The sequence below is a fragment of the Anoplophora glabripennis genome, unplaced genomic scaffold (genome assembly GCF_000390285.2).
Source record: "Anoplophora glabripennis isolate ALB-LARVAE unplaced genomic scaffold, Agla_2.0 scaffold5, whole genome shotgun sequence".
Lineage (NCBI taxonomy): Eukaryota > Metazoa > Arthropoda > Insecta > Coleoptera > Cerambycidae > Anoplophora > Anoplophora glabripennis.
The window spans coordinates 1,190,656-1,216,205 of NW_019416525.1; the positions used below are offsets into that span (position 1 = coordinate 1,190,656).

General features: G+C 35.7%; 3 protein-coding genes across 6 annotated transcripts; 2 read left to right on the top strand and 1 right to left on the bottom strand.

Moving 5' to 3' along the window:
* The first annotated feature begins 3,409 nt into the window (after window positions 1-3,409).
* Window positions 3,410-15,195, top strand: LOC108907480 (protein app1). 3 transcript variants are annotated; one of them, XM_018711191.1, is made up of 9 exons: window positions 3,410-3,581; window positions 5,918-6,053; window positions 7,992-8,166; window positions 8,597-8,759; window positions 10,134-10,260; window positions 10,316-10,496; window positions 12,587-12,788; window positions 13,093-13,146; window positions 13,596-15,195. In XM_018711191.1, the coding sequence occupies exons 1-9, from the start codon at window positions 3,575-3,577 to the stop codon at window positions 15,023-15,025; spliced, it is 2,475 nt and encodes an 824-aa protein (XP_018566707.1). In that variant the 5' UTR covers window positions 3,410-3,574; the 3' UTR covers window positions 15,026-15,195. The 3 variants fall into 3 exon arrangements, with proteins under 3 accessions (XP_018566707.1, XP_023310605.1, XP_023310606.1); XM_023454837.1 differs by lacking the exons at window positions 3,410-3,581; window positions 5,918-6,053; window positions 7,992-8,166; ... (1 more) ...; window positions 10,134-10,260; window positions 10,316-10,496 and adding an exon at window positions 11,298-12,152; XM_023454838.1 differs by lacking the exons at window positions 3,410-3,581; window positions 5,918-6,053; window positions 7,992-8,166; ... (2 more) ...; window positions 10,316-10,496; window positions 13,093-13,146 and adding an exon at window positions 11,298-12,152.
* Window positions 15,196-15,273: 78 nt separating this feature from the next.
* Window positions 15,274-19,580, bottom strand: LOC108907505 (U2 snRNP-associated SURP motif-containing protein). The gene is made up of 15 exons (XM_018711232.2): window positions 19,358-19,580; window positions 19,185-19,301; window positions 19,035-19,131; window positions 18,781-18,976; window positions 18,563-18,722; window positions 18,007-18,515; window positions 17,839-17,954; window positions 17,677-17,788; window positions 17,381-17,623; window positions 17,141-17,327; window positions 16,926-17,088; window positions 16,661-16,868; window positions 16,327-16,605; window positions 15,942-16,004; window positions 15,274-15,815 (listed from the first exon to the last, which is right to left on the bottom strand). The coding sequence occupies exons 1-15, from the start codon at window positions 19,373-19,375 to the stop codon at window positions 15,497-15,499; spliced, it is 2,787 nt and encodes a 928-aa protein (XP_018566748.1). The 5' UTR covers window positions 19,376-19,580; the 3' UTR covers window positions 15,274-15,496.
* Window positions 19,581-21,180: 1,600 nt separating this feature from the next.
* Window positions 21,181-25,288, top strand: LOC108907351 (dual serine/threonine and tyrosine protein kinase-like). 2 transcript variants are annotated; one of them, XM_018710998.1, is made up of 11 exons: window positions 21,182-21,490; window positions 21,545-21,717; window positions 21,873-22,196; window positions 22,253-22,442; window positions 22,494-22,666; window positions 22,724-22,955; window positions 23,051-23,825; window positions 23,881-24,127; window positions 24,280-24,529; window positions 24,582-24,734; window positions 25,188-25,288. In XM_018710998.1, exons 1-11 carry the CDS (start codon window positions 21,370-21,372, stop codon window positions 25,193-25,195), a joined length of 2,646 nt encoding a protein of 881 aa, XP_018566514.1. In that variant the 5' UTR covers window positions 21,182-21,369; the 3' UTR covers window positions 25,196-25,288. The 2 variants fall into 2 exon arrangements, with proteins under 2 accessions (XP_018566513.1, XP_018566514.1); XM_018710997.1 differs by lacking the exon at window positions 25,188-25,288 and having other exon boundaries at window positions 21,181-21,490; window positions 24,582-25,181.
* Window positions 25,289-25,550: the final 262 nt, after the last annotated feature.

Here is a 25,550-nt window from a genome sequence, read left to right on the forward strand (position 1 = left end):
TGGTACCTTCTTCCAAAACACCCTGTATAGTAAACTATATATTAAAAAGAAAGAAAATATATTAGAAAATCCTGGGTATTAAAGGTAAAAATTATATGGCACATACGTCTCAAGAACACAAAATGTAACTATATTTGTTACAGTGGTTGTGTTTATAAAAACACATATGTTTCATTTACCCCATTGTATAGTTGCCATTATACAATCTATCACAGAGCTGTAATGAATCTAAGAAATGCCAGGATTTTATTGAATAATTTGAAGCATTTTTTTTGTCAAAGAAAATACAGTGATGTGATCGTTGTGTAAATACTTTTAAGTAAGTTTAAGTTAAGGTAGTTAGGAAGAACGAATTAGAAGACAGATGTTCCTTCAAATTACTGACATTAAATATTAAAACTTGTGGCTGATGCAAACGGAAGTACCTAAGTAATAAAGTGTACACAATAAAATAACAATTCCTCACGTTTGAAGTTGTCATAAGTTATGTTAAATCTGTGTACGTAGGAACATTTGTCTACATTAAAAACAAAACCGTACACAGCCATCATCTCGGCGTGCCCAAGTGCATTGAACTGCGTCTCAAAATAACGTTACAAAATATCACAGAGGCATGGGGTGCCGCACCACGTGACCCGAATGGCAAGGAAGGGGACAGCTAAGGGCCTATCTCAAATCTAACACGAAGTACCAAAGTGACAGACTTACCGGGCGACTCGGCGTCTAGATAAGAGCTCCTGGACCTAGACATGGCCCTCTCCTCCATGGCTCTCGAGGCACTCCGCTTAAATTGCTCCAGAAAACAATCGATCTGCGTCTCCAATGTCGACTCGGCCATGGCAAGAGCACTGGTGCATCGGTATATGCGGACACCATTGGCCTAGTACCGGTTGTCATTTGAAGAACTCATGGTACGTTGACGTCCGCATCGAGACGTTGCCGAGACTCCTGACTACAAAGAGGGCACTACTCGGGCCGTTCGAAAGCCAGAGTTCGATTCGCTACACGGTGCGCGAAGTCCAACGAATTCAGAAATGGGGAGAAGTATTGAGTGGCTTGATAACGTGCGTCCAACGGAGACGGTGAATGCTCTTTTTTCACTCGTACCCTTCGCGGGAACGGAAAATGAACACCCAGGCTTCTCGTCTACTGGGTGGCAAGAATAACACCTGTGCCAAATTTTAATTAATAATAATAGTAATAGAATCGGCAAAAAAAAAATATTTACCGACTGTCCTGTTTAAGAAGAATCACCCTGTATATTGTTTCAATGATTCTTAAAAATGTTACGCAGGAGTTGAAAAGCGAAATCGAAAATGTTGAGGGGGTTGTTTATTTGAAAATATCGTATAGTTTTTTAATTTTGCGTCTGTTTCGAAGGTGGATTCGACAGCAGCATGAATTTCTACGGAGTATGCGCAAGCGAGTATCCATGTGGCCGACGCCGACGTAGTCAATATTTCAGGGTGAAGCATCGCCAATAGAGTGGAAATGGAATTGCAGCTGCAACAGGAAGATAGTATTATGCGGAGGAGATGATGCAGTCGATTAACTTTTAATTATCTTGTACACCTAACGCCTAGAAATTGAACAGATATTGCAAATTTTGCGAAGGCGACTGCATGAAAGGTGTTGTTCACAATTCTCTATTTTTTTTTTTATAATTAGGTATTTGCTTTTTACTTATGTATAAGTTAAACGTAGGTACAGGTGTTAAATATTTGATAAAATGCATATGTAAAATCATGCGTATATTAATTGGGCAACAAGCCTAAAATCGAAATTACCTCTGCCTTACTCACACTTTGGAAATACTCACTACAGAAAATAGCATATTTACAATAGAGCTGACTAAAGCAAAATAAGTTATATTTTGGCACCTGTTAGGAATATCCAAAGAAAGGCAGTGAGGTGCCCGAAAATAAAAAAGAAACGAGAAATTTGAATTTCTCGTGCTATGAAAAATTGACTTTTTTCTAAACTATTACCTCATAATTTGCAAGTCGGTTTTGAGTGTTTTTCGCAATGATTGCTCCTAAAATATGGTGAACTTAAGCAGGAGATATGAAACAATATTTTACGAAAAAAGTTACAGAAAGACAAAGTTGCACTGCCAATTTTTTTTTAAATAACTGGAATGAGACTGATCAGATACAAATGAAACTTGGCACTGGTCTTCAGATTATCGATTGCAATAGTCTCATAGAGAAATAGTTTATCCTCATACACAGTGCCGGAGATGTAGGGGGTGACTGCGGCTTTTTTTATCTAAAAAAATTGTTATGAAGAAAATATTTAAATAATTTAAATTTCTGCTAGCTGGAATAGATAATTTCAGGTGTCGAAAATTACAGATTGGTATTTATTTCAGTCATTTAATTTTCTAGGGAGGTTTGGTGAAGGAATAATCGAAAAAATCCCAACAGAAGCTTTTGCTGTATCCCCCTGTAATGTGAAAAGTATAATAAAGTGACGGGCTCTATTGTTGCGCCCCACCTGCTGAATTAATGAAATTTAAAAAAAACTTAATAATAAGGAACTGATAATTTCAGATATCACGTGTTGAAAATTACATGGTTTTTATTTAAACAATAAAAATTTTAGGTCCCTTCTACTATGTGAACATTTTTATTAGATTTTTTCTTTTAACAGAAATGTATATATATATACTCTAAATTAAATAAAAATTAAGAATATCAATAGAATTTTAAAAAATAATGTGAGTTCCTGCTAGCAGGACCTGATGACTTGACATTTTCAGATGTTGAAAATTACAGGGATCGCTAACTTCCGTTAAATTAAGTAAAATTTGACAATAAATACATTTTTTAATGTGAATTTCCGCTAGCAGGAATCGATAATTTCAGATTTCACGTGTTGAAAGATACAGATTGCATTTATTTAAATAGTAAAAAATATTGTTGTGCCCCTCCTGCTAAGTGAAAAGTATAATTTTATTTTTTCCTGCTGCTACTCGAAAGTATACTCCCTTAAATTAAAGAAAAATTAACAATATAACATTTTAAAAAGTAATGTGAATTTCTGCTAACAGGAACCGATAATATCAGATTTCAGGTGTCGAAAATTACAGGTCACTATTTATTTATCAAATTAAGTTTTCTTAGGAAATTTGTTAAAGCAAAAATGTTGCTGCTGAGTGAAAAAATAACTTTAAGTCAAGGAAAAATTAACAATACATTTTTTTAAAAAACGAATTCCTTCTGCAACAGAGACTGAAAATTACAGGTTTGCGTTTATTTAAATAATTACTCAAGTTTACATGGGAGGCTTGGTAAAGCAAAAATCGAAAAAAATCTGAACGGGCACTGTTGCTGTGCCCCTCCTGCCAAGTGAAAAAAAAACCACGACTCCGAACTCCTCCGATACGGCTATTCCGAAGCAACGTACTCCCTTGCCGTGCTGTGCTCACTACTGAAATATCGTCGCGTCCAATCGTTCCTGCTCCGATTCTCTTTTACTTGTTTTGATTTTCGATATTTATACTCAGTACTACTGGTGCACGGCCACTAATAGTCGTTAGTGTTCACTGAAATTGTTCGAAATCTCATTCACCATGGGAGGTAAGCTTTTTGAATTTTTAAAACGACGCTCTCCGGCTTCGTAACCTATCGACCTTGCTTATTCGCTGTTATCACATAACCTAAAAAGGCGCCGTACTTCTCACCCACTTAGCAAGGCACCAAGCCCTGTTTCAATTATTGAATATTAACAATTACTTAAAATCCGGTCTTTTCATACAGACGTGCCGGTTTACTTAATTTTAGGGCGTTTTTTAACCGTATTCGTAGTTGGTATTAAGGTCGTATTTTTTAGGATTAAATTTATTGCTTTTTATCTCTGATAAAACATACAAAAAAATATTTAAAATTATACCAATTTTAAGACTCACATGTCCACTATACTTTATCAAAGAAATTTGATTAAACAATTCTAGTGACGTATTTATCACGTAAACCGTTTGAAATTCGAATATTTTTAATCTTGTACCGATAAAGTTTAAAAAATATTGTAAGAAAACTGGACACATTCCATGTTTACGATTTCTTAATATCAACGTATTGATATATGGGACAACGGGTCAATCTATGTTTATACAGTTTCACACTAAATTTAGATTAGCATTATTAATAAAAATAAAAATATATATTTAACTCGAGTTTTTCGTGTATTGAAACTTTGGCAGCGATTTTGTTTTCCTCTTTTTTTTTGTGTATTTCTAACTCTTGTCGTATTTATATTTAACTAAAAGGGAACTGTATGCGAAATAATTGTAAGACTTATCTTAACCTAGGCCAACATGTAAACAAATTGCTCCTTATCTACAATCCTGCTTGAATATGTTTACCTGTATTATAAAAATAAAAATACGATTGTCCCACTGATTCATAAAATGCATCGAATGCTTATCCAGTTAATATTCCATTCTATTATTGAAGATTCAAACTCAGAAATTCAAATTTAAATACAGGCTATTTTTAGTTAGAATACTTAGTTCAATTGAATTTAGTTTATTGTCTGACAACAATGAAATATAAGTAGACAGTACGCCATGTAGATTCTGCTAAAAAAATTGAGCCACTGCGCAATATTGAAATATTAATAAAAACCTAGGAAATATTTCTCAAACACTATTGCGTTCAGAAAAACTTTATTTTTGTCTTAAAAAAATATAGATAAACTTAAACATCATGCAATTATGTATACTGCGTTTGATTCTATCAATTTTATTTTGGGCTACTGCGTGTTTCCTGTGTCGTATTTTTAGTTTAATGTTGGCTATTATATTGAAACTATTTTGGATTTTCAAATGCCTCCTACATAGCGGAAAAAAATCTGGCTCAAAAATCGCCAGGATCATAGTCATAATAAAATGCCGTGCTGCATATACGCACCCCATTTGTTTATTTTAATTACCTTCCCACTATAAACAACCGTATTTATTTAAAGGCATTGCAATATAAATATTTTCTGCAAGGGAAACGATTTGCTCACATTCATTCACATTGCGATACATTCCCAAGAAGAGATGGAGATTTTATTAATTGCACGAGGTCATTGCCCTGTTCGTAGTGTAAATTGTTGTTAATACGGATAATTGATTTAATTGTGCAGTTATGTCATTGGCGCCCTCTCTGGGTTGTTGTGAGGGTCAAACATTTGTTTTCAACTAAATTTAGGATTTGACTGAAATCGAAAGTGTGGCTAAAAGAAATAATCCTTTAGTTTTCGTCGACTTTTATTTAAAAAATGCACACAAATTCTTAGAGAAAATATTCAATACCAATTTTTTTTGCTAGAAAGTGTCGATAATATGCGTTAAAATTAATGGGCATCTTTCGTCGCCACGCGTTCATTAAAAATATAGTTGCGTTAGGCGCAGTAAATTTAGAATTGCAAACCGTTTAATTTACAACAGCGGCTACACGAAATACAGTATCCGAAATAAAAAAGGCAGGAGCCAATTAGGTCACGATTTAAAAAAATGCGTTTACCTCACGTTTACGCCTTTTGATTTTTAGGAGAAGGTTAAATATATTTACATGATGCGGGCCAAATGCTAATTACGTTTAAAACGTCAAACGGATATGCCCGTATTTTTAGTTATTAACCTCTGTCAATCATTATCGAACCTATTTTTCTGTTCGGCATATATTTTTTTATTTAGCCGATTGGACTCAAACCCCGGAACTAGGTCAACTTTAGTAGCCTTGCTCTTATACCGTTTTAGTTACACCCATGATCTAATTTTTAATAGAATGCAATTATTGACTATTTTTTACCACTAACTTGTCTCGATGACGGATTAAATTAAGTTAATTAAAAAAAAAAGAAAGCACTTTGTTGTGTATATGTATAAAAATTACAAAAAAAAAATAAATATAATTTTTTGTTCTAGGCTACGCCTGGGTGACGTTGGCGACAAACGATTCCTACTCGTTGGGGGCCTTAGTTCTGGCCCATTCGTTAAAACAAGTAGGCACCCAGCAGCAATTAGCTGTATTGGTAACCCCTGGGGTGACAGACTCTATGCGGTAAGTACAAGATAGTTACCTAGTGTCTCAAAAAAATTTAGCCACGGCCTGCTGAGATAATCGCTCAACGTAACATTTTTTTAATATCGCTAAGAATCTGTTAGCCATAATCTTAATTTTTCACACTTGCCTCTTTTAGTTGAGTGTAATATATTTTTCCCCATCCTCTATAACATTTTATGCGTGCGCCAATGGCTAGGTACACATAAACTTTTTTTTGGTCGTTGTGAACTTTTGATAACTCGTATGAATTATAGGAGATATATCTTCAACATTTAAAAATGCAGAAATTTTGAATTGAGAAATGTAAAGTAAAATAGTCTCAGAGTAATAATAAAAAATTCTGTTTTGTGGTACTTCTCAGTAGGCGGTAATTTTTGTGTATTTTTAAATTGCTCTAAATCACCTCATTCTGATCTCTATCTGTATGTTTAAGTTATTGTTTTAAAAAATAACACCAAAGAGGGGATTTTTATAACTGAATTGTAGCTTTTATAATTTGTTTTTTCTCGGCGTACATAAAAATTTTGACGGCGTCGGGGTCTGATTTGAGCCTTATTTACGTGCACCAAAACGTTCAATAGTTCATAATTTCTACATTGCTACTATTTTGAGCTTGACATTATTATCTGTTTTTAGCTGAAACTGTACGTCAAATGAAAATTAACTTTGGCAACTGTGTCCTTGGGGTCAAATATAACTTTTAGTGTGTTGATTTTGCCATATACTTTATAATTTAATGTTTTGCATAAATCAAATAATCTTTCCACCCACTATTGTCAACTTTGCTTGTGTTAGTTGGCGATGATTTTGCTCGATTGTCAAACAGCCTGTGCTGTGAGACATCTTAATTTATAAATAGCGTTATCATCGCATCTTTTATGCTACTCATTCATAAATAGTATGGTACGTAATAGAAAAGGAGGTAGTTACGTTTGTTGGATAGTCATAGATTAGGTCGGCGCCCAAAATGTGTCAATAAGTTTAGCCCTCTTGATAAAAATAATATACAACCTACGATAGCGGTTATTACGTTACGTAATGAATAATGATCTCGCGGGATCATTTATTAGATAATTTTATTAAGAAAGCTTAGTATTTATTGTAATACGTGGTGTAAAAATGTCTCCGAAATATAATTTTATCTATAAGTAAACAAAAAAAATAATCTCAAAGTGTTGAACCGCCACTTTTTATCTTGGGGGCAAAAGTTTGATATATTTGAGAAAAATATGTAAAATAATCGACTTGAAAACAATTTAAATCTGCCGTTAATTAAGTTTATCCATCTAAAATCATTTAAAAAAAATAAAAATAAATTAATAAGGCAACATTAATATTTATTTAATTGACAGCATATTAAGTAGTATATGTAAATAAAAAATTTTAACATGTAAAGTTGCATTTCAAATAAATACAATTATTCTACTCATATAACACTAGGTTGTAGTTATAAATTTTTTACGCAATTTCAATTGAGCAAATAATAAACAGAGAAATATTACTACGATTTTTGTACGCACTGATTGATAAAATCGAAACTATGAACTTCCCCTTCTTCCTTGGATGAATGATATACAATAGTCCCTACGTAGATTTTGATAAGTTTTATTTGTAAACATACTGCTGGTACCCAATTGAATTTAAATATTGAATTGGCATAAAATATTTACCCTTGATCTGCCTTGACGTAGATAATTTGAAAACGTCAGTAAACAATTCTTTGAACATTGCTTAGACTAAAGGAAAAACAAATTATGTTATACTCTTAAATGTTTTTTTTTATTTGGTTTCCGGCTAGTTATACGCTGAAATAGAAAGGTAGTTTAAAACCACTCGCCCTTTATTTTGAGCCGTCGAAAAAAATAATCAATAGGAAGCTGAAGCCTTGCGGCCGATTTTGGAGGAATTTTTAGAATCCTTGATTTTTTCTTGCAGGGAGAAATTGAGGCAAGTCTTCGATCTGGTCCAGGAAGTGAACATTTTGGATTCTAGAGACGAAGCTAATCTCCGCCTGCTCAAAAGGCCTGAGCTGGGCATTACATTCACAAAACTACACTGCTGGCGCCTTACGCAGTTCGACAAATGTGTATTTTTGGACGCAGACACGTTGGTATGTAATCTCTTTTTATTATTTAATGCTACGAGCTCGCCTTGAAACATCTCCATCATATGGGATATCTATCTCGGCTTTCCTAAAATATCCTTTGTGTTATTTTTGTTGGTCGCTCTTCAAATTTTAACGATACGTTGTTTCTTGCTAATGCTCGCCCGATTTTCCATTCCGTATTACTTAATGCAAATTTTATTAATCAAATATCAACTGTTAAAATAATGGTTGCTTCTAATCTTAATCCGTCGCGAGAGGATGCGAAATTTCACTTTAAATATTTGAGTAAAGATGACGGTAAGTTTAAAGTTTGTAGTGATGACTGTTTATTTTATTTATTTGGATAGCCTAGACGTGAAAATGCTTTAAGGACATGTCGGGGCTTAGTCGCACTGTCTGTATTTTTCAGTAAAATTAATTCATTATTTTGTAGGTATTAGAAAACTGTGATGAACTGTTCGAACGAGAGGAGTTATCAGCGGCACCTGACGTAGGCTGGCCAGATTGTTTCAATTCCGGTGTATTTGTGTACCGTCCATCCAACGAAACTTACGAAAAACTCATCCAGTTCGCGTTGGAAAAAGGCAGCTTCGACGGTAAGTCTGTTAAATTCGAGTAAAATGGCATGGTTTGTTTTTTGCCACCCTCGGTATAAATGTTGAAACAACGGGTCGAACTCGGCGTTACTCGAGGTATTTCGTTACATCTGCTTGCATTTCTTAGAGTAGCGCAAGCATGAACCTGTCTATTTATAACTATCTCTTTGAAGTACAAGACCTAAAATAAAAATACGACTTATTTGTCTGCATAGCTCTTCAAGATGACGCGACCCACGCAATACATTTAGCATGTTACTTGACACTGCGGCTCACATACCGGGAGGCCACAAAATGCGTATACGCGATACTTTTTTAAATATGTCGTTAATTACTTTATTAAATTAATTTAAATTAAAGTTGATTTTGTTCAATATTCAATAGATTGTATAAAATAGGTGATACTTTTAATTTACTTTGCCACATCATATTTTCTCTTTTAGATAAAGTGGAGTAGTATTAAATAGGTAGTTAATTTATTTTAATTTTAGTTGTATGATGTGAAAAATTGGGAAGTTCATAATTTTTTTTTAGAAAAAGTTAGCGTCCTTCGCGGTCTTTTCGACAATTGAAGGTTATTGGAAAAACCAACATTGAACGATTTTCATAAATAAAGACGATTTTTCTTTTGCAAATCTAAAATGTCATAGACCAAACTATTATCTAAAAATTTTAATAACTTGAAACTTAATTAACATTTTATGGGTCCGACGATACCAAAATAACTTTTTTAATTTATAAACCAGTATATCTGGATTCATAAATTTATGCGATTATTTTTAATTTGTAAATAGATTTTATTATAACAGATCCCAGCTATTAGCCTTGTTTATGTCTTGTCAATTTAGTGGATGAATGCTGTAGGAATTGCTCAACAATGAGAAAGCAGTGGTGCTGAAAATATTCAATAAATTACTACATTTGGCACTGTATTTGACATTTTTGCTTAATGCCACAACGCATACGTATTTTAATTTTTTTTTGGACTCAAACGAGATTAAAGTGAAAAAAATAAGCCGAATGTTATTTAACCCATTTGCACTATATTGTTAGTTTTTTTAACTAAAAACCCCATTATCGAAATTATACAGAGGAAACTATAAAGTAAATGTAAAAAAATTTGATTAATTAAGATTTCATAAGAATATTTGATTTCAATTGTGTTTAAGTTATCGTATTGCTTATTTTTATATTAAAAATGCAAACATTATTTACTAAAAGCAACATACTTATTCTCCTACGTTTGTTTTCAGCGATTCCAATGGTTTCATAAAAAAAAATTTAAAACGTCTTTTGTCGACTTTTTAGTTTTTGACTCTTTCTACTGACGATTATTTTTGTCAATAATTACATTGATTTTTTTCTAAATTTAAGGTGGTGACCAGGGCCTTCTGAATTTGTACTTCTCCGATTGGGCCCACAAAGACATCAGCAAGCATTTACCGTTCATTTACAATTTGTGTTCTACTGCATGTTATTCTTACTTGCCCGCATATAAACAGTAAGTAAAAGTAAGAAATATTTGTGGAAAAAAATTCACAGTATTTTCTTTGAAGGTTTGGAGGCAATGCGAAGATTATTCATTTCATTGGAGCTTCGAAGCCGTGGTTGCAGTACTTTGATACAGAAACTAGGAGGGTGCATCCTACGGGAGAGGTACAGCACCTTCGGGATGTGTTGCAGCACTGGTGGAACATCTTCTGTTCCCTTATCCATCCCAGTTTGACGCCAGACATGGTGAGTAGATCTATATTATTATTTTACGATGCATAAAATTTGATAATTTAACGAAAAATATATTCATTTTTTATTAGAGAATCATTTAAAATTTTTGCAAGCCTATTGAGGATTCACAAGGTGAATCGAAGGTGAGTTTGTTACTAAAAAAACTAAATGTTTAACTTACTATTTTTAAAATACTGAAATGAATGACTTAATGTGTTTCTTACCATTTTATGTTGCTTGTTAATTTAATAAACAAATATTGACCTGCCGTTTTAATGTATGACATACAGTCAAAAAAGTTTATAGAATGCCTGCTTGTTATTTTCTTTTTTTTTATATACGGTCTCCCAAATCAGTTTAGAATTGTGAGGTATCAATTTTTTTCATAAAGATATTTTTGTGTCAAAATTTATATTAATTTTAAAAATATACCGGGTGAATAACTTTTCCAAAATTGAAAATTTCGACTAAATAGATAAACAAGGTGCACAGAATTTTTTTTTTAAACTATACACAAAGAATTTGCTGAGCAATTAAGTTTTATATATTATATGCCAAACCTTTCTATTTGTTCTTGGATGTTTGCTATATTAACTGTAAATAAACTATTATGGTCACACTGTCACCTTTTCACACTAATTGAGATCTAAAACCACATATTTTAGCATGATGCGGCACAGCTCTGCCTTTGTATTTTGAGTTTTAATAGGCATTTTGTTTGCTTTCTATTTCCTACTCACAGTAATGTGCATTATCTAGACACGAATCTAAAATGTTTAGGTAATAAATGCATACTGAGCACTTACTGAACTTTTTTTTTTCTTTTGCATGCTTGTGTTTACTCAGACCCCAAGCCATACCGACACTGTGCATGGTAGTCAACCCTACGTACCCCAACGACACGTTCCTCCTCCTCCTGATTTTTACACTTACCAACACGATCCCACTCCTGATATCCAAAATCCTGCGGGAGACTACCAGAATCTGTGGGATCCCTGGGAGGAGTATGATATGAGACAGTCCCAAAATCAGTCGAATCAGTCGGAAATTATTCAGGCAGTCAGTCACTCCCATTCTTATCAAAGTCAAGAACAAGAAAGTCATAATCAAATATTTCAAAGCCATAATCAAACCTTCCAAAGTCATAATGAAGTCTTTCAAAGTCATAATCAAATAATTCAAAGTCATAGTCAGCCGTCTGATAATCGAGGCCAGTGGGTCGCAGATTACAGTAAACCTTCAGAGACTCGCGAAGAGTCGCATAGTAGTTCATTTAACGTACCAGAAAGTCATTATCAGATACAACATGAAGCGACACAAAGTCACCATGTTGAAAATAACGGACAAAATCAGCTCGTTGAATCTCATAATACAAACGCATATCTTGCTGGTCATCATGATAGTCATGATTATCAACATAGCTCTGATAGTCACAACTCACACCCTCTCCCTCCTACATATAGTCAACCGCAATACCATCCAGTTGTCGAGCCCGTTCTTGAAAGTTTCTCACACCACGAACCCGCCCCTCCCGAAAAAGTAACAAACGAAACCCCTCCTATCGAGATCCCTCCTCCCAGACTACCTGATGAGTGTGTGGCAACCACTGTGGTGTCCAACGATATTAGTTTGAACACAGGTACTAACGAAGATAGCAATGATAATAGTGTAAGTATTTTTACTTAGATTTCAACTGTAAGTTAGGAAAACTAGGATTCGCATTTGCCGAGACTTCCATATGTGAATTTTGGAGCAAATTGAAGAAAAATATATTTAAATAATTATTTGATTCGATTCCAAAGTTCACAAGTGTGTTTCTCTGATTTAGGCAGCCAGGGCCATATCGTTTATGTCTGACTTGCACATTTATTTTTTTTGATCAAAATTACAAATTCATAAAAAATAAATAAAAATTAGCTAATATTGAATTTGATACTTATCAAGTTTAAGTTATTGTAGTGTATTAGATTTTTCTTAATTTTGTAATCGCCTAAATGTAACAGTATTCAGCTTCTTTTACTACACAAATATTAAATCTTATGGTTGCGGTGATGGGTAGAGGCTTAAAATTATCGTTTTAACTGATTCTTGTAACTTTTCAGTCTGGTTTGGCGGGTGCTTTTGCCCAACTGACATTAGGTACACCAAGAACGGCCGAGCAAGCTGCGTTGGATGACCATCTGAGAAGGCAGGGTTGGGAAGTCGGAAACATCGATTACTTAGGGCGAGATTCCTTTGAGAATATCTGGAGTAAAATTTGCGAAACATTGTCGAGTGCTCCCGAACCAACTCTGAAACCTAAAGGTGTGAAACAGAAATGACTTAATAGCTATATTTTGGCATAATTTAGAAGTGAAGCTATTAAGTGTATTCGTTTAGTTGCCTGTACTTTTTTTTTATATTGGCTTTGCATGTAACCGAGTTTCGTTTGCATTTGCTTAGGTTTATTAATTTATTTTTCAGCGATTATATTTGATTTTCTGTTTAATTTTTAAATTATCGCATCATCTTACTTTATTTATATGAGCTTTGTATTATCTATCTTTATTTTTTTTTAATTCTTAAATATATTACCTAATATTTAATTTGTTCATATTTGGGAATTTAGACCCATCTCCCCCTATTACCAGTGAGACTGCAGCCCCAGAGCAACCACCAGCAGGTCAGTTGTTGCAGGAAAGCAAACAATTCAAAAAGTGCCAAAAGTGAAGATAATTTGTGTGCCTATTCCATTAGAAGAAAACATTGCAAAATTAAGCTTCCAAATTATTACTTGTTTTTTTTTTTTTTGGGATAGGTCCAAATGGGCGGCTATGTTTTACGTCGCAACTAATTTATATTCCTCGGCTAATTGCTAATTTGTTATCAAATAAATAATTATTTTTAAATGTTTTTGTGCATTAACTATCCCTACCTTTTATCCGAAATGCTATAACTAACCGCTATGTGTTTGTTGTAAACTGCTTATTAACCTACAATGGTGAAACGGGCTTGTAAAGATGTAACAAATACTGCTGCAATTTTGTATGGTGGTGGTGGTAGAAGTGGTTTATTAACAAATTAACCAACACTGAATTATGCATATGGGAAACATATCTGAAAATGTTACAGTTATTTCACAACCTCAACCAGCAACGACCGAAATACCCGAACCGGTGGTTGTTGCTGAAAGTGTTCCAACATCTGAAGCGGTCGCTCGGGCTCCTGCAACGGAAACAGCAGCACAACTCGTGCCTCAACCTGAGGCATCAATTCAACCTACACCTACAGAATTCACACCACCAACTGAAACACAAACCACAGAAGTAACCGTTCAACCCGCACCAGCCTTAGAAGCAGACCTAAGTCCTCGGCCAACCCCAGCAGTTTCAGAAACTCCCCAACCAGTCCCTGACGTTCTCGAAAGTACTCAACCCGCCCCGGTAGCTCCTCAAACACCCGAACCAATTTTAACAGTCGCTGAAACCTCTCAGCCTGCTCCAGTAGTTCCTCAAAGTCCTCAACCTTCTTCAGAAGTTCCTGAACCCGTTAACCTGCCTTCCGTAGTTCCCGACAGCCCTCGACCAGCTCCAGAAATTTCTGAAAGCGTTCAACCGGAACCAGTACTTTCCGAAATCCCTCCAGTAGTTCCACCAGTTTCAGAAGTTCCTCCAAGCCCTGAACCTGTGGTTGTAGCTTGTGAAAGTGTACCACCACCTTTAGCTGAAACTCCCAAACCTACTCCAGAAGTTCCCGAACCCACGTCTCCACCTGTAGTTCCTGAAGCAGCACCCGCAGTTCTTGACACTGCAATTCCTGAAACGACGACCGCTCCTGAAACTGTACCGCCTGTTTCTGAAGCTGAACCCTCGGTTCCCGCAGTCTCTGAACCTGAACCACCAGCTCCCCCAGTTTCCGAAGCTGCGCCGCCTGCTCCCGCAGTTTCTGAAGTAGCCCCGCCAGCTCCCGCAGTTTCTGAAGTAGCCCCGCCCGCACCCGCAGTTTCTGAAGCTGCACCGCCTGCTCCCGCAGTTTCTGAAGCTGCACCGCCTGCTCCCGCAGTTTCCGAAGCTGTACCGACTTCTCCTGCAGTCTCTGAAACCGTGCCACTTGCTCCCGCAGTTTCTGAAACACCTCAACCCGCTCCGACAGTACCGAAACCTCCTAAATCCACATTGGCTAAAAAAAGGCCTAAGTGTCCCGCTCCCGTCAGTGTAAGTTCCCAACCTGTTCCTGAAGTTCCCCAAAGCCCCCAACCCCCACCAGAAACGCCTCCAAGTCCACAACCTAAATCAGATTCATCGGCTGTAACGCCTAAACCTAGTGTTGAAAAAAAGGCTGCAAAAAAATCGACGAAAGAGGCGCCACCTAAAGCCGAGGCAACGGAAGCTACTCCCCCTTCTGTTCCTGTAGCACCCCCTGCAAAGCAACAAGCATTAGTAGTGGATACGAGTGCTCCCGATACCCCTCCTCCTGCCAGTTCTTCAACCGCAACTCCCACCCCTCCGCCTCGTAAGAGTAGCGGTACACCGAAAAAAACTAGCACGAAGCCCAAGAAATAATTTGGAGCGTTTGTTTATTAAAGCTTATCTATAATGCCAATTTTTTTTATTAATTGTATTGAAAATGTGCCCCACTGGGCAATTTACAAGATTATAAACTCATTTTTATTTATTTCTACATTAGGTTGCCTTTTAGTATAATTATTGTTTACGCTGAGTTTTTCTGTTTAATAAAAAAAGTATTAATGGAATTGTATCTCATTCCTTCCACTGCAGTTATTTAGACGACGGTGAATCAAACAACATCGTCATCTAAGGGTCATTTATTACATTATGAAATTACATAAGACACATAAAAATGACAGTATAAAGCTTAAATAATAAATATTTACATAATATTTCAAAAATAATTTTTGAGATAGATTCCTTGAATCATTGAACAACGTAATATAATTTGAACTGCTTGCACCCCTATGAAAAACCTGTATTTACAGTGAAAAATCTAAATGGAAAAGGTGAGGTAAAAGAGGATTAATATTTATGTTTATGTCTGTGTTTCCTGGAAGATTCGGGCGAGTGGTATCTGGATCGTGCCGGACTGCTTTGCTTACTTCTAGGCGAACTGGATCTGCGACTGTGTTTGCTACGTGGGGGAGAGGGAGAATATCTGCCGTGCCGCCGAGGAGAGGAATATTTACCGTTAGAATTGGTTGGGGACAGGGAATCTTTGTTTTTACGAGAAGAACGTGAGGAAGTTGAAACGGGGGAATGCCGCCTAATTCGTGGTGGGCTCGGCGGACTCAAAACCCTAGAACTTCGTTTGCGAGACGGTGGCGAACGACTTTTTGACCTAAAATTCAAGTTGACAATTTCATTAATAAGGGTTTATCAAGAACTTTTAAAACGTAGCATATATTAATATTTAAATGTATTTTACAAAAGTAAGATAATAGTTAAATTATAACATGATCGTTACCTGTGTCGAGACGTTGAACCACTTGATGAACTTCGAGCATGTTTTTTACTTTTTCTAGTAGTACTAGAAAATCAGTAAGAGATAGGGTTAAAAATATCCATATATGTACTAACTTTTTTCAACTTAAAATACATGAGAAAAAAAAGAATTGTTTGAGTGAAAATATTAGTCTTAGTGACACGGGCACATAGAAGAGAATCAGGTACGTGAACACTTATTACTTAAACATTTTTGAAAATAATTTATGTAATATATAAAAAATTTTCAATGTACACTGTCACCAAGCCTTCTACAAGTATAAAAATATTCCTGATGTTTATAATATACAAAATGCTCATAATTTTTTAGATACATACACACGGCATACGTTTGTATTAGTACTTACAGTTCTTTGTAGTATGCATCATCGTCCGAACTCTCTCCTGTCCTCCTCTCACTTTTTTCATAGTCCCTTTTATGTTTTTCACTCTTTGGCGTTTTCTCACCTTTCTCCTTCTTTTCTTTCTCTGATTTTCTGAGTAATTTCCGTCTATAGTGTTCCACTTGCTGTGGCAAAGTCCAACCAGATTTTAACTGCCTCTGACCCGATTCCAACTCGTCTTGGTACTGAACAGCTTTAACCTCTATTTCTCTCAGCTTCTGCCGTTTCTCTTCCGTCATGTTCCTAAAAACCACTCGATCCGAACAATGTTCTCTAAAACTTTTGTCAGAAGACCTACCTAGTATCAGAATAATCATTTGAATCTTGGTTATCATTTTGACTGCTATCACGACTAGCATCCTGACTGTTTTCGAGAAGATCCCACTTACTAGTCGTCATTGCTTGCGCCTCGATTTGATCGGGATCCACCGTTTCCCATTTTGAGGTTATAAAACCGCTCAAACCAGAGTCTTTCTTATCTACAGTGTCGTCTTTTATTTCTTGCCCTAAAATTTGAAAGAAATAATTTTTTTTCTTTCCAAGTTAAATTCCTCCCAATGTACCGTCTATATCGTCCTCGTCTGCTGAACCACTCTCGTACTGCATCATCGCGCTTTTTAGAAGTGCTGCACCGTCCATCGGTACATCTTCATCCGATTCTTGGTGTTCTAAAGGATTTCCATCAATATCTTCTCCCAATTCTCGAACCGGACTCTCCTTAGATTCCTAAATTGAAAGTTCTTACACTACTCTTTCAAAATTGTAATTTTAAACTCACCTCGTCTTCCAAACCTAAAAATGTATTATGCAGTTTGCTCATGAAATCTTTAGGATAGATCGTATCTTCCCATGCCTTCAGTATCCGTAAAACCCTAACCTTAAAACCTTCAGCTTGTAGTCTACCTTCTAATTTATCGTAGGTGCCCTTTATTTGTGTCATTATTTCAACTAATTTATTCTCGAATCTGCAATACAAAACGTAAGCACACATTTGAACACACTTTAACAGAAAACTTACGCTTTTCTATAAAATGATGCTTTATTAACTTTAACGCCACAATTGTGCAAAATGTCAGACACTAAATAGAGTCTTGCAATCTTTTTCGTTATTGCTGTAGTTTCATTAGAAAGCGATTCCGTTATACATTCAGCTATTTCTTCCGCTGCATCACTGTGCTCGATACAAAATACCATCACTTCCCCAATTTTAGTTTTCTCGGGTGCTAAACTACGAATTAAATCTTCTAATCGGTCACGCTGACTAAAAATAAACGGAAATTTAAAAAAAAACACCAATTAAATACTGTTTCTTACGAATTCGAAAGTGATCCTTTAGAATTCTCCTTGGCTTCGTCTTCCCGTACCAATTCTTCTGGCATTCCTCCTGTATAAGAATTCATTATAGGCGGTTTCCAAATTGATCCATCTGAAATTTAGGCATTAAGTTCACTCATAAACCAGACCATTAAAATTTACCTTTAAACATTCGAAATTCTTTCGTTTTCCATTCTTTCTGAGAATCCCCATGCAAAATTGAAAACACCTTCCAACGATAGTAAATATGAGTTGGACTTTGGTTTTCAAACAAAAATCTGTGAAAAAATACGACGTAAAAAACTTTACTTCAAAATTTTTAGTAATCACCTAAATTGGGCATTGTTGATCTCCCTATTCATAATCATCGCTTCGAACATAGGCCCCTCCCTCACAACGAATTCTACCAACCTGTGTATAAGCATAAGCAGATTCCTATCAGTAGGTATAACAACCTTAACGACAGCTCTAGAAAGAATATCGTTCAATTCCTCTTGGCTTTTCGGCAAGATATCTCTATCTTTTAAAGCCGGCTGTGCGTTAAACGGTAAACCAGACGGCGGAGGTGGTTGCGCAATTTCTAGTAAAACCGGAGGGATATAAATTGGATGTGGCGGGATAATTACGGATTTTCCCCAACCTAACTTCATTTCGTAACCGAAAATGTCTTTCCCGTTCAAATTACGGAGTGCCCTTTCCCCATCTTTCCTAGACATGTATGCCACAAACCCGCAGTTCCGCCCCCTCGCTTTTTCTTCGTCCGAACGTGGCCACATTATTTTTATACTAGCTAGTGGTCCAAATCGCCCGAATATTTCCATAAGCTGCTGCTCTGTAATCTAAACCAAACCATTAAACTAAAGACGAAAGTGTTTATTAGATTTACCTTAGGATTAAGATTTCCTAAATATAAATTAGTTGTCGTAGGATCTCCATTGTCAAAAGAGCCGATGTCGCCACTTTTCATGAACAGGTCAAGTTCGGATTCTATAGGAGTACGAATCGCACCTTTATACTTGTGTCTTTCTTCCCTCTCTTCTTGGATCCTAATAATTTTATCGTTAATGAAATAACAGACATTTTATTTTAAAAAATTGTACTTACTGTCGCAACTCTTCCATGAATGCTTCTAAATTACTTTTTGTAGATGGTTTCTTCTTGCCTAATCGTTCTGGCTTTTTATCTGACGAGAGTAATTTGGCATAAGCCTGGGCACGTTCGGCAGAAGTCATAAGTTCTTGTGACGGCGTAATTCTGGAAGTTGGTTTGTACAGTTTGCCTTTGTCCTTTGTATCTTCCTCTGCAAAATAAATGTTGCTGAAATTAAATCGCAGAATAATTAATGAATTATAACTTACTGCGTGCTCCCGCATCATATGTTCCAGCTTTAACCCACACTTTGCTACTTCCATTTAAGGGCGCTTCTTGAAATGTCTCTACGAATTCTTGGAAAACCTGTAATAAAGCAGTGTTGGACTATAATGTCAAACTAAAAACATTTTACGTACATGAGCTGCTGCTTTTTCTTCCTCTCTTTTGCGTTGTTCCTCGAGTTCCTTTTTTGACAACCCTCTCTTTCCCATAGTCCCAATTGAAAAGGCTTTCAGTTTTTGTTCAGGGATACTCTACACAGATATTAGATTAGTTTTGCTTGGTCGACTATTAAATTCAACAAATTTACCTTTATTTTTTCTGCCATTTTTATGGGATATTTGGTCAAATTACAATGATTAACTTCTACAAACTAACACATTTCTCCTACTTTTTCCCCATTTCTACTCATTATCATAAATGCTCATTTTCTGTTTTAACGTGTTGCAGGTTGATCTAAATTAGACAAAAATTTCAATATTAGTGTTCGGTGCTCCTTCAACTATATTACGCAAAAATAAATAAAATGTAAAGTTGACATAAAAGTCGTTTTCGTCTGTTAGCTAACTTCGTTCTAGAATCACAAATCTAGAAAAAAATGTAGACTGCGTGTTGTTTTATACCGAGAGATCCAGAATGATTGAACTATTTGGGGAACGCAGCCTATTTCTATCACCATCTTTATCATATAAAAATCTGTAGTATTGATAGAGACAGGCACAGGCTGCGATCTCCACACTTCAATCATTCTGGATCTCTCTGTACAACCGGCTATCACATAAATTAATATACTTAATCTGTCAAATATGCACCATGACGCGGTACCTAATGGTTCGATAGATTTTCAGCCAGCGTATTGAAAAAGAAAATTTAATTGTTGACTCTTTGGAACTCAAAATACTGGTGATTTTTTAAGTATGTACTATTTGATTATGACGATCCGAACTAAATTTTTGAATATAACCATCATATATCGTTAAAAAAGCGAATTACAAAGGAGTTTGCGATTCTATTTTGACTACGTACCCGACGTGACCGACAAACACAAAAGACCTAGACACCAACTTTTTGACCCTGGGTGACCACCCCAATGACCCCCCCCCCCTGCCCGCTACCCTTTTCTGTTTCAGAGACAGCCAGGATCAAGAAACGAAGACAACGACACACACATACACTACACACCCCCCATACCCTCCTTAACCCTCCCCTCCCGCGCTAGCCTAAGGGCCACCTTAGCAAAGCGCATCCCAGGCTGCATAGCCGCACTACCCTACCCAACCATACCACACATAAACATGACACTACCCCCGGGGTTTACACAGACGAGCCGGCGAAGCAAGAAGAGCGCCAGAAGAAAGGGCCCTAGCCGGCGGGGCCCAGCCAGGACAAAAGGAGGTCCCACAAAGCGCCTACACCGGCCGCATTTGCGGTCGGGGTAGACGACGGATGGGGCCCACCTACGAAGGCTGTCCAGGCCTACACGAGATGAGGCAGGATAAAGAGGGATAATTCCCCTCGATCCCAAATCATTGAGGGCAATTTCTAGCCATAGAATAATGGCGGCGCCTCGATCCCAAATCATTGAGGCCAATTTCTAGCCATAGAATAATGGCGATTCTATTTGATTGGCCATTATTTCACGGTCTCCGGGTTTATGGAGTTGACTCGTCTACATTTTTTTTTTAAGGTTTGTGCCATAGAACATTGCGTCTTTTAATCTAATCTTTCAACTAAATCATTGTTCCATTGTTGGATTATTTACTTTATAATTTTGCTCTATGGTGTGTCATCCTTACTCTAATCATTTGTTGATCAAAACGATTTGAATTTGTAGTAGTGATAGATAATATTTGTTTTTTCTAAAAGTTCAATTTACTAGATAAAATTAGATTTCCTACTTTACAATAAAATGTAAGGAAATGAGTCGTACTTTATCATATTACCAGTTTCTTGTACAAATATTTTCCTGTTTTAGGTGATTGTACCAGAAGAAGAGGAAACTTAACCACTAAAAAGATACTTTTAGATAATTTATTAGTTGTAAGTGTCCCTGACACATAAAACGAATGGAAATAACACAAATGAAATATACGTGTGTTATTTATTGCATGAGCACAGTGGTTATTTTTTTTTAAATAATATCTACTTCGACAGAGATCTGTATTATCGATTTTATTATCTATCAATTTTTCTATGATTCTATTTTAAAGTTGTGCGGATGACATAAGTTTTATATAAAACATGACTAAATAACCAATGCAGTATTTAAGAAATGCAATAAAATAGAAATAATACTAGTGCATTAATGATATCATCATCATTATGTTGACGGATATACCAAAGGAGTTTAGAAAATATTCAAAACATTGTCAGAGTCTCAGAAGGATATTACAGGATACTCGATCTTCTCTCGAAGATATTAATAATGTTTTACAATTAGTGCGTAAGTAGTAAATGAAAAATTGTAACTCTGGTTATAAACATATTCTTTTAATAGGAGATATTAAAGAAGATTTATTGAATATAGATATTATAGAGAATCTTAATGCTAAACTGGATAGGATACCTACTCTCTTAATTTTTGGACAAAATTGTCATGCTAAAGCCTTATTTGTTAACACTTTGTTGGGACAGACTATTTTACCGCAGTTCAGTACTAGATGGAGATATGTAAGTACAATTGCCATTAAGAATTATATTTTTGGCCTTTTTTTTATTTTGAATATTTAACGGTCACGAATTTGTTTACACGAGACTTTTAACTGACACGAATCGTTTAAATTTGCTTTTATATTTAATTACGTGTCCTCTTTTTGTTAATAAAGATAACTTTTATATATGGACATTCAAAAAATATCCGTCTAACTCTTGGACATGATATCGAAATCGTCGAAAAGTTAAAAGCCCATGAAAAGCCATGGATAACGATACCGGAGGAGGACCTACAAAGGAATGATGAAGAGTCTCTGTTAGACCATTGTCCAGCAGTAGAAGTAGATCTGAATCATTCGATTTTAAAAGAAAATGTGAAAATTATGGTGCCAGCAGATTGCGAAGTTGAAGAATTAACGGAAGCTTTGAGTAAATATGTACATAATATTCTACCAATCGTAATCTACTCAGTGTATGAAGAAGTTTTAAATGATACTGTAAGAGGGAATATTGCCAATTTTTTTCATTCAAAATTAATATTTGATTTTTTCAGAACATTCAAGAAATTCGTAAACTGAAAGATAACTTTAAGATACCATTCTTGTTTGTGAGCGTGTCGAACACGGAGCATTCAACTTTTTGTTCGGAATCGTTAACTGAATCGCAGCAACATTCTGTAGGATTGAACATTGGCCAGAAATATTCGAAGTTACAAAATCTCCAAGATCAACTGGTAAGACTGGGTATGTACGACATTATTTTGCGACACTTGTAATTTAATACTACTTTTTTAGGGTTCATAAATGAAAATTTTAAGACTGATGATATTGTGAAACGGAAATCTTTATGTTTAGAGTGCTCTTTGGATACTCTGATTTGTGATAAAAAGATAAATGAAGAATTTATATTGTATGTAAGCGAAATGTTGAAATCAAGCGTCTTAAAAATGGCTGGGAAACTAAGTGTGGTATATAGAGAAAGATTTATTATATATTTTTTTGTTCCTAATAATTATCTTCTGTAGATTCATACAAAATGTTTGAGAAAATTTATACTATGCGCGTTCGATATGGCACGTGAAATTCAAATAACTCCAAAACGTATTTTATATGCCCAAGAGATTGAATTGAAACTATACAAAACATTGATGAAAATAGCCTGCGAACAACAAGAAGAAATAACTGCGATAATACAGCGTACTCTTCAAGATATGAAATCGAATGTTGCAGAAGTTCTTGAGGGCTACAATCACAATAGTAAGTATATCTGTTGCAAATAATCAAATTGATGAGTTCGGGCCCGCAGAATGGGGGTGATATCTGAGTTTTCTGACAGTATATTTTTTTTACAGATGCTAACCACTTGTTAAGTGCTAAAATGGCAACAATGGAGATTCAGCAACTAGTTTTGAGGAGATTAAGCACCTCGGTGGCCACTCAAATCGTTCAGTCTGTAGGTTGTTTACAGGAAAGCTTTACAGGAACTCTACAAAGATGTCTAGAAAGCCTTGAAAAAAATTGCCATGAGTCGGAAGGTAATCTCTCTGCTTCCGACGCTGTGAAACAAATAATTAGTGCCGCTTATAGCATCGATCTAAAATCATCGACATCATTCTCGATCGTACACACCCTGATGGATCGTCTCCGTACTTTACTATCTACATTCGCTTTACCGTGGTCTTCTTCGAGCCAAGTACAGTGCAACTTCCAATGGCAGCTACAAGTTGTCACAAATATGATAGATAAACTAAGTGCGTCTAAACTCGCAAAAACGATATCAGTGCAGTTCCAGGAACACGTCAAATCGTCCCACGAAGCGTTTCAGTCTGCCATGCGCTCTTTAGAGAATCAGCTTACCTGTCAGTTAGAACAAACGGAAGAGCAACGAATAGCTATAAGGAAACGGCACGCACCTCGCTTTGCCCGACTAGCCCTTGAGAGCACCTCACTGTGCGATTTGGTACAATATGGAATGCCAAAACAGATAAAAGAAATCGGACGGGGACAGTACGGTGTCGTTTCCTCATGTGAACCATGGGGGGGAATAAATCCGTGCGCTTTTAAGTCTGTCGTGCCTCCTGATGACCGGCACTGGAACGATTTAGCGATGGAATTTTTTTATACAAGGTATGTGATATATTGGGTTCTTAAAATTTTCACGATAATTTATTTATCTTTTTAGGACGATACCGGAGCATCCGAGAATTGTGAAACTGAGGGGGTCAGTAGTAGACTACACTTATGGCGGAGGTACTTCCCCTGCTGTCCTTCTGATAATGGAAAGGATGACGCGAGATTTATACTGCGGTCTTCGCAGTGGTTTGTCTTGGGTAGCGCGGTTGCAAATTGCTATAGATGTCATCGAAGGGATTAGATACTTGCACAGCCAAGGACTTGTTCACAGAGACATCAAATTAAAAAATGTGCTTGTAAGTATACCATATTTAATAAATTCATGACATACTTGATCGATCTTTTTGTAACAGTATAAATTTTATTTTTATTTTCAGGCTGGCCCAATTAAATAAAAGATTGCCATGTAAAATGATTATACTTTTATTAATTTTATTACTTATTTCAGCTGGACAACAAAGACAGAGCAAAACTGACAGATTTTGGGTTTTGTATACCAGAAGCGATGATGTCAGGTAGCATTGTTGGGACTCCCGTTCACATGGCACCAGAGCTTCTGAGTGGACGTTATGACTCAAGTGTTGACGTGTATGCCTTTGGAATTCTCTTTTGGTATATTTGTGCGGGCCAGGTCAGACTTCCAACACATTTTGATCAATTCCAAAATAAGGAACAATTATGGAATAACGTCAGGAGAGGTAGGATGTATCTTTGTGTTATGTTAAACCCTTAATATATTTTTCTGTTTAGGAACCAGACCTGAATGTTTACCACATTTCGATGAAGCGTGTTGGAATCTTATGGAGCAGTGTTGGGCAGCAGAACCAAGCGAGAGACCTTTGCTGGGCTACGTTCAGCCACAACTTGAAGCGATATATATTAAAGCAAAATCTGAAAATCCAGGCAAGTTATCCAGTTGTAGTTATAGCCCACCATTCCAGCACAAATTAAAATTTAATGAAGACGATTACTGTTACAGTAATTACAATTTTGCTTGTTTAAGAGAGTACTGATTTTTTTAGATACTTTGTCGATCATAATTTTAGAAATGTACATTTTAGTTACTTTTAAGTACTTGTATTGATTATTTACTTTTATGGTATTAGGTCTCGTTACTTTGGATTCATTAATTTTTATGCAGTAACTTTTTTATGCTTAATCTAATTGAGTAAACAATAAGTTCGTTCTGCAAATATTATCACAGCGTTCTTAATAATTTGGAATTAAATAACCCAGGTAACGAGTCTCTAAAATTATGTAATCGTTACTATGAATCCTGAGCAAGCAACGTTTTGTAACGATTACGTACGTTATGCTTACAACACTATATAATTTGACTTGGATTCGTTATTTCAGATTCCTAATTGGAGGAAGAATATGAAATCATCATTTTATTAATTGTGTATGTAAGTTGTAAATTATTTTTATATTTAAATGCAAATTTTATAATAATTTTTATTAAATCAGTTTTCCTAATTCTTTGTGTTATTTCCAACAAAATCGTACACCTTTAAGTAGAGGAATTCAAAATTGATCAAATTCTGAGATATAAAATTTCTTATTATATTCTTAATATATTATTTTCCGAGCCCTTAAAATTTTTGAGAAGTGGTCCGTCGATTTTCTCAAAAATTTTTAGGCCTCTGAAAATTCTGAAAAAATTCAGGTGGACAATGACGACCCTGACTAATACAAAACTGCCGTCAGTTCCTCTCTAGC